Raw genomic sequence first — 8,708 nt, forward strand, 5'->3', positions numbered from 1 at the left:
TGAGCTTGAATATTTATGAGGGAAATCACTTGAGCATGTGAGAAGTTTGATTCCCTTTGAGTCACAAAATCCTAATTGCTTAAGCTCCTTGATCCAACACACCTACCTTGTGAAACAGGCAAACACATTTCTCCTGTATCTTTGAGGTTAGTGATGATGCATGAATGATCTTTATAAGAGATGAGTAATGATGATGATGATGGTCAAACTCTTTTATATTAATGCAAATGAAGTAGGATTTTAGGGTCAAAATTTGGGATCTGATAGGGGTGCGAGGTGGCAGGTTAAACCTTCCAATTTCTGAAGGCTTGGATTAAGATAGTGTGCTTCTCTCAACGTCTCATATTCGAGTCGCGTTAAATTTCAACAATTTTTGTGTTAGGATTCTACACAAAATTTTACTCTGACTTTAAACGGGATCTCCTCAAATAGACAGTGGAATTGATCCTCTTAAATTAGTCGACCGAGAGACCAAATATCAAGATTTCAAAAAAATCTTACAATTTTTTTATAAAAAAATTACTATTGCTTATATTTTAATTATTATAATTTTAAAACCAAATTCAATTTGTATCATTTTAGACTTTGTGACACTAAAATTTATTCAAAATGTGAAAAAAAATTAAAACTATTATTAAATTTAGTTATTTGAAAAGATAAAAAAAAGGATAAAATTCTAAATGAAAGAATTAAATTAATCATAAATTTGAATGATAGATTTTTGTAAAAGAAATGATACATTAATTGAAAATGATCAAGATACCAAAAATAATTTTTTTTTCTCCTTTTGAAAGTCTATCTTAAAATGATTTGAAATAATTTAGATTATTTAAGTTTATCTTTAAAAGAAACAAGAATGAGAGAGAAAAAGAAAGAAAGGGACCCACATAAAATCTTAGAAGTAGGAAGCATTAAAGAGAGTCAGTTATGCAATCAAGTGAAGTGAGTGTAACTAATAAGTAAATATAATATTCACAAACCGTCCACATCATGGTGCTAATCAAGCAAACACCACTTTGATATTTGATTCCAACTTAACATCACATTATTCACACACAAAAATAAAAACCACCAAACACCGTTTTCATAAATACTCATCATCATCATCCTTAACTTCAAAAAAAAAAACATGATTACTCCTAGAGTCCGAGGTTCAGGTTCTTTCTCATCATCATTAACATTCCCGAACCTAGTATCTATGTTTTGTTTTATATAATAACAATGTGATTTTTGTTTTGTAGGGAGAAAAATCATTATCAACTTAGGTGAATTCAATGTATTTTCATCAAAAGGATTAATGCAGAAACGTAAGAAAATTCCATTGAGCATTCTATTATGGAGATTCCTTGGTGCAACCGTTTTCTCAATAGCTATCACATGTTTCTTCTTTGTTCATCATGTTCACGTATCCACTACTTCTCCAATTCATCATCAAAAGTTCAATGAAAAGATTCACACGGTTAGTATATAAATATATCATTCTTCTTTTTTTTTCTTCTTTTTGTTTTGGTTATTATTAGGTTTGCGTTTTTCATGTTTGTTACTATTGACTTGGGATACTCCTTGAACTTCTCCAACAATATTTCTATTTATGACTTTAAAAAAAATAGGAATTTCTTATTACTTTTATGGTTGAGAAGGTTCGATTTTAAAAATATTATTTATTGATGAGTTTAAATAGATTATAGTGAAATTTGCTAGTTTTTTGGTTTATGTGGTTTTTATGGAAATTTATTTATTGAAAATTTGTGTTGATATTAAATAGTGTTTGTTGTACTCAAATTTTTGACAGTTTCGTGACCTGCAAAGCTGGACCCAAGAGCTTGTTCCGGTTCATTTATCTAAGGATCCACTCTCTGCTTCTAAGGTTTTGTGTTTTTAAATAGATAACTCATTTATTCACATGGCCCCACACAATCAATTTAGAGAACTAAAATAAAATTTAATTTCATATTTTAAAAAAATAACAAAATTAGAAATATGTCTAATTACAATATTCACATCCCTACTTGATGTTTTTCGATCATTTTTATGAGTCAGAGTCATGTTTGGTACGTGTTTCTAAAATCATGTTTATAATTAATGATGATATAATAGATTTGTCTTGTTGAAAATGTCAGTTTTGCGCATACTTAAAAAATGATCTTAAAAGGACGAAGGGAGTCATTGCACCCCCCTCATCTTCATAAGGCCGGGTAGTAGATGTTATCTTTATCCACATAATATCAAAAATTCGACTCCTAATTGCACTATATTTCAAACAAAAAAAAAATCGTCGCTAGGACTACAACCCATGTCCTTAAAAGAGTTTTAAATATAAAATTAATCACAATATCAACTAACAATCTATAAAAAAAATTGAACCAACTTTTATGTCCTTAAAAGAATTTTTTTTTAGTGCCAGCATTAACATAAATTTTTTAATTTTTAGACTTTAAAGATATAGTGTCCGCCGGCTATATTTTTTCAAAGCAGACCAAAATTTTAAGTTTGCACTCTAAACTATGTCCGCCTCTGTCCCCCAATTTATAATATCTTTCCAATTATACCAAGCTATTGTGATCTATTTTGACTCATTTAGTCTTGGCAGCTGAATAATACAAGAGGGGATACAGAACTAAACTATGAGAAACTGTGGAAGCCTCCACCAAATCATGGATTTCTACCTTGTACAAAACCTACCCTTAATTACACAAGTAAAAAACTTAAAACTTACAGTATCTTACAAGTTGTAATGTCTATGTTTATTCTACTTAATTAAAGTGTCAAATGTTGATCCAGCTCCTGAAAATTCGCGCGGTTACCTTCTAGTACATACAAATGGTGGACTCAACCAAATGCGCACCGGGGTCTGTTTTTCTCTCTTTAAATTACTCTCTTATGAAATATCTTATTTTTAGTCCAGCTTTTATTTTTTAAACTTTTGGATGTTCTTTAAGATTGATGCTGTTAATGCAGATATGTGATATGGTAGCTATAGCTCGCATTATAAATGCCACCCTTGTAATTCCAGAACTCGATAAAAAGTCATTTTGGCAAGATAATAGGTAACTTTTTAATTCGATATCATGCTCTTATGTGTTTCTGTTATTCGATTTTACATCATTATATTTTATAGTCCATTGCTTGATTTGCAGCAATTTCTCTGATATCTTTGATGAAAAGAGGTTTATCAGTTCTCTTGCTGATGATATAAAAATCATTAAGAAACTTCCAAAGGATCTGGCTGATGCAACCAAAACGGTGAAGCAGTTCAAAAGCTGGTCTGGTATGGATTACTATCAGAAAGAGATTGCAGCCCTCTGGGATGATTTCAAGGTATGTAACCTGTTGGTATGTAAATTTCTATCTTATTGTCGATTTATTGATCTTACTATCTTATTTATTGAAATCCTCTAAAGGTTATTCAAGCTTCCAAAACCGATTCTCGATTAGCAAATAACAATCTACCTCCAGATATTCAGAAGCTTCGTTGTCGTGTTTGTTTTGAAGCTCTTCGTTTCTCTCCTCACATTGAACAGATGGGAAAGGTAAGTTACTAGATTCTAACTCTTATTGGCTTATTTGCTTCCGTTTTACTATACCACGACATTTTAGTTACGATTTTTTCTTCTTTTTTAAATACTTGTGTTACTCCAGTTATTGGTAGAGAGGATGAGATCATTTGGTCCTTATATCGCATTACACTTACGTTACGAGAAGGATATGCTTGCGTTTAGCGGATGCACGCATGATTTATCAATTTCTGAGGCCGAAGAACTACGAGTTATCAGGTATTGAATCTTGATGCTTCGAAATAATTTGTTGAGTCTTGTGCACTTTTTCTGATATCTGATGTTTGAAAATGACTGACGAACTGAACTTACAGAGAGAATACTACTTATTGGAAAAGAAAGCATATTGATCCTACTGAAGAGAGGTCTAAAGGGAATTGTCCCTTAACTCCAAAAGAAGTTGGAGTTTTCCTTAGTGCTCTTGGATACCCTACCAAGACTCCAATATATATTGCTGCAGGGGAGATATATGGGGGTGAGACTCATATGACTGAACTGCGGTCGCGATATCCGTTTTTAATGAGCAAGGTTAGAAATTACAATAATTTCTTCTGGTATGCTCTTGGTGAATGGAGATTGATAAAATATTGTTTGAACTGGTTTTTAGTTAATCTAAATGTAACTAATATCAGGAAAAGTTGGCATCTATTGATGAACTTGAACCATTTTCAAATCACGCGTCTCAAATGGCCGCTCTTGACTATATTGTATCTGTTGAAAGCGATGTGTTTGTACATTCTTACCCTGGAAACATGGCACGGGCCGTTGAAGGCCATCGTCGTTTTCTTGGGAAAGGAAGAACAATATCTCCAGATAGGTTAGTCTCTCTTGCTTAAGCAGATGAATTTATATCTTTTAATTTTTTGTAATTTCATTATACTGAATTTCCTTTTAAACAGGAAAGCTCTGGTTCGTTTGTTCGATAAACTAAAAACTGGATCAATAGTTGAGGGTAAAAAGTTGTCTAATAAAGTGAATGATCTTCACCAAGGAAGGTATGAGATTGCAGAAAGCAGAAAACAGAAAAGCATTAATGTATATGTTAAGTAATTTAGCAGTTTGATATGATATTTGGTTTATTGTGTGTTGACAGGGTTGGCTTATTAAGGAAGAGAAAAGGACCCATCTCTGGAACAAAGGGTGTAGACAGGTTTCGATCAGAAGAAACCTTTTATGCAAATCCTTTACCCGATTGTTTATGTCGAACAGAATCATCACCTATATAGAACAAACACAAACATATACTCATCAATCATCATAAAGCAAAAGCTTTTTCCTTGAACACATATTAATGAAAGAATGACTCATAACAGAATCTGAAACAAAGTTCAGTGGGAACTTGGTAGGTGTTATAAGGACCCGTGACCTAATGTATATATCTTGAAGGGGAAAAAAGAAGATAGAGAAGAAAAAGAAGAAAAAAAAATGAGACTTTTTATACACAAAGTTGGTAAATTCATTCATTCATTCATTGATTTATTGAGTTGAGTGAGCATCACTTATTTATGTAGAAAGTGTAGAGATGTTGAATATAGCCAGGGACTCGGTCGCATTCTTCATTGCAATTTTCTTTATTGTAATTATACATTTCGAATGATAAATATATAGTTCTACATTCTTTACTTATTGACCTGAAATCATCAAGAATATTTGTACAACAAACTAATCAGAGCCACTTTTGTTTTAATGAAATTGCTTCAACAACTCATCTAGGACCATAATCTAATGCCGATGATTCAAATGAAAAACAAAATAATGTTATGATACATTATATCATGATTTTCTTGAGATGACATTAAGCCCTCCCATGAATGGCCTCAGTGGCTCTGGAATAAGGACAGATCCATCTTCTTGTTGGTAATTTTCAAGTAGACATATAATCATTCGAGGTACAGCACATGCTGTTGCGTTTAACGTGTGAACAAACTGTGGTGGAGCAAGATTGCCTTTAGATTTTTTTGGACCTGGAACAAGTGCTTCTGATGGGCGATACCGGATTCCCAATCGACGACTCTGATAGTCTGTACAATTTGATGCGCTTGAGATCTACCGATTTATCAAACATGAAGAGTAAACAAAGACTCAGCAGATTATATATATTAAAAAAGAAGCAATGTAAGCCCAAGGAGAATAAAATCTGACCTCGCCAAATCGTTCTAAACCTGGCATCCATGCTTCCACATCAAATTTACGATAAGCAGGTGCGCCTAAATCTTCCGATGCCATATCCAAAGTTCTGCAGAAAATGCTCAGTTTTATTAAACAACGTAACTGGATAATGTTATAAAAAGAAGAAAGGATTTGCCAAGTAGCAACACTCACTTAAAATGTAACCCTAGGGACGAGAACATGTCTTCTTCAATTTTAATAAGCTCGTCGTGGTAATAATCACTCTCTTCTGGACGGCAGAAAATAAACATTTCAATTTTGCTGAACTGGTGAACACGATAAAGGCCCCTGCTCATTAGTACTCGATATCAGAAAAGTTAGAAGATCTAAGTACTCATAAACATCAATATTGACATGTAGTGTAGGATGAGACTTAAGAGTATGAATTTTAATTGATTATATAAATTTTGGCCAGAAGAAGGTTGGATATTATTGATAATATGAACCTGTGGTCAAATCAATACCTGGGAACATGAAAGAAACAAGATGAATAATTAATTACCTTGTTGCAGTGCCAGCAGCACCAGCCTCCGTACGAAAGCAATGAGAAAGTGCAACATATTTTAAGGGTAACATTGAGTCAGCAAGTATAGAATCCATATGAAGGCCCCCAACAGGAATCTCTGCAGTGCCGATAAGGCATTGGTCACTATCATCAATAGAATAAACCTGTTTATGTTGGCATGAAACATCAGTAGAGGCCAGGTTTCTCAACCAGCATCCTAAAATCATGAAACATCTAATGGTGTTGCAATGTTTTGCATTTTGAAACAAGGCTGGGCCACATTATGAGTACCATTACAAGACCAATCAATTTGTAGCCCAAGAATAGTTCAATATTACATGGTGAGAACGAAATTAGTATACACACAAACCTGGGTATTTTTCGCACGAGGTTGGAAACCACATTTTTCAACAACAGAGGACCGTACAATTTCAGGTGTTGTTAATGGAGTAAAGCCTCTCTTCATCACTTCTGAGAGTGTCCAATTGAGAAGAGCCATCTCTAATAAAACTGCTTCATTTTTCAGGTAGTAGAACTTTGAACCACTGACCTGTGAAGCAGCAGGTTAGATTCATGAGACAAACAGCTGAAGTCAAAGCCAATTATCTTATCTCTTTTGAAGATCCAAACTTCAACATAGTGCTTAGAATATGTTACATCCGAGGCACACTGTCACCGGGAAAGTAAATTCTAACAGAGTCATGTTAACAATGTGATGTTTCACCTTTACTAGTTACAAGATAATATTAATCAACGCCTCAAAATGATACTAATAACAGCCAAACTTTAAAAATATGACGTTTTAAGTGTTGAATTAATCATACTATACCTCGGCAGCAGCATCAAAATCAAAAAGATCAAGTTCCTTTCCAAGTTGGAGATGATCCTTGACAGGAAAGTTAAATTTGGGAGAACTTCCAACCTAAAAATTACAAAATACTTTAAGTATTAATGAAACCAACATCAACCTTTTCACTTACAAAAAGAAAAATGAATGAAAATGTGATAATCGAAAGTACCGTCTTTCTTATAGTGGAACTATCCTCCCCTCCTATTGGAACATCCGGATGAGTCAAGTTTGGTATACACTGCGCCTCCCGTTGAAGCTCATCATTAAGCTTCACCAAGTCTTCTTCCAAAGCAACAAGTCCCTCCTTCAAATTCTTCCCTGCATTCATATCGTTGCACTTTTAACAAATTTACTTAAAAATGTGTGAGCACACCCGTACAATAGCAAAATCACCTTGTTCAATTAGTATTTGTCGTTCAGATGGTTCTAATTTTCCTTTCATTTTATTAGCCACCGCATTTCTCTCTCCGCGCACCCTCTCAACTTCCTGCTATCTGTAAGAAACGAATTAGTTAAGCCATTAAAAGAACAATGACTTTGGGAAATTATTACATTACTACATCAAGCACACAAGGACACGCCTTTTTTCAGAGATGTCGTATTACAAAGTCATTACCTAATTTTTTTGTCAGGGTATGATATAATATTCATCAAGCATATAAGTGGTGATTCTTTATAAAAAAAATTAACATTCTAGTTATTTAGTAGAATTTGAATTAAATGGAAGTTGATAATAAAGAGATAAAAGAGAAGCATAACCTTCTGCAGAATAAACAATTTGTCATAAAGGTTAAGGATGAGTTCCAAATCAGCATCAGAATTGCGGTTCTTTATATTAGCAGCAACAGTTTCTTTGTTATCCTTTATCCACTTGAAGTCAATTGCGGCTTTCCATTGAGGTTTTCCACCTACATCACACCAATAAAAACGTTTCTCAACTTCAATTTCAGTTTCGTTGTTAAGGAATGAGACACCAAATATGGAGAATTAAGGGAAGAGGGAAATGACCTTGGTCGGAAGATGTGTTAGTGGTGGCCGGAGATGTTTGGACGACGGCGGCGGAAGAGGTGGAGAGAGGTTTGGTGAGACGTGGAAATGGAAATTTTGGGGAGTGAATGGTTGGAGTTTTGGTTTTGTAGAGTGAAGGAAAAAGGAAGCGTGAAGAAGAAGAGGGAGAGGGAGTTGAAGTGAGTTTGAGAGATTGGAAGGTTGTTCTGTTGAGATAAGCATGTAAATCCATGTCTCTGCGAAACCAGTTACAAAGGCTTTTCTGGATTTATCATTTATCCTCAAAGTGTGATAACGTAGCTTTGTCGCACATAAGCATTTCATATACTCCCTCCGGCTCATAATAAGTATTTCATTTTCACTTTTTTCATGTTTAATAAATGTCTTTTTAGAAAATCAATGCAACATTTATTAGTTTTTTTTACTATTATATTCTTATTTATTAACTTTCACTTTTTTCAACTACTCTACTATCTATAAAAAATAAGGGTACTTTAGTAAATGATATTAACTTTATCATTAAAACCAACACATCCAATCATTTTCTTAAGAACCGCGCAAAACTCAAATAGAACACTTATTATGAGACAGAGGGAGTAATGTTGTTCAAGTGTTCTTTTTT

At 33.6% G+C, this 8,708-nt stretch overlaps 2 protein-coding genes across 4 annotated transcripts; one reads left to right on the forward strand and one right to left on the reverse strand.

Annotated features, from left to right (window-relative positions):
- Positions 1-989: 989 nt before the first annotated feature.
- Positions 990-5,258, forward strand: LOC131660978 (O-fucosyltransferase 7-like). 2 transcript variants are annotated; one of them, XM_058930359.1, is made up of 13 exons: positions 990-1,157; positions 1,242-1,459; positions 1,793-1,867; positions 2,591-2,696; positions 2,782-2,849; positions 2,959-3,047; positions 3,138-3,318; positions 3,402-3,530; positions 3,640-3,773; positions 3,869-4,082; positions 4,187-4,371; positions 4,454-4,549; positions 4,648-5,258. In XM_058930359.1, the coding sequence occupies exons 1-13, from the start codon at positions 1,130-1,132 to the stop codon at positions 4,778-4,780; spliced, it is 1,656 nt and encodes a 551-aa protein (XP_058786342.1). In that variant the 5' UTR covers positions 990-1,129; the 3' UTR covers positions 4,781-5,258. The 2 variants fall into 2 exon arrangements, with proteins under 2 accessions (XP_058786342.1, XP_058786343.1); XM_058930360.1 differs by having other exon boundaries at positions 990-1,151.
- Positions 5,149-8,390, reverse strand: LOC131660979 (serine--tRNA ligase, chloroplastic/mitochondrial). 2 transcript variants are annotated; one of them, XM_058930361.1, is made up of 10 exons: positions 8,087-8,390; positions 7,838-7,986; positions 7,472-7,565; positions 7,248-7,396; positions 7,058-7,150; positions 6,599-6,778; positions 6,226-6,392; positions 5,877-6,011; positions 5,697-5,790; positions 5,149-5,600 (listed from the first exon to the last, which is right to left on the reverse strand). In XM_058930361.1, the coding sequence occupies exons 1-10, from the start codon at positions 8,316-8,318 to the stop codon at positions 5,328-5,330; spliced, it is 1,566 nt and encodes a 521-aa protein (XP_058786344.1). In that variant the 5' UTR covers positions 8,319-8,390; the 3' UTR covers positions 5,149-5,327. The 2 variants fall into 2 exon arrangements, with proteins under 2 accessions (XP_058786344.1, XP_058786345.1); XM_058930362.1 differs by lacking the exon at positions 8,087-8,390 and having other exon boundaries at positions 7,472-7,572; positions 7,838-7,978.
- Between the last annotated feature and the right edge of the window lie 318 nt (positions 8,391-8,708).

This window comes from Vicia villosa, linkage group LG3, assembly GCF_029867415.1.
Source record: "Vicia villosa cultivar HV-30 ecotype Madison, WI linkage group LG3, Vvil1.0, whole genome shotgun sequence".
Lineage (NCBI taxonomy): Eukaryota > Viridiplantae > Streptophyta > Magnoliopsida > Fabales > Fabaceae > Vicia > Vicia villosa.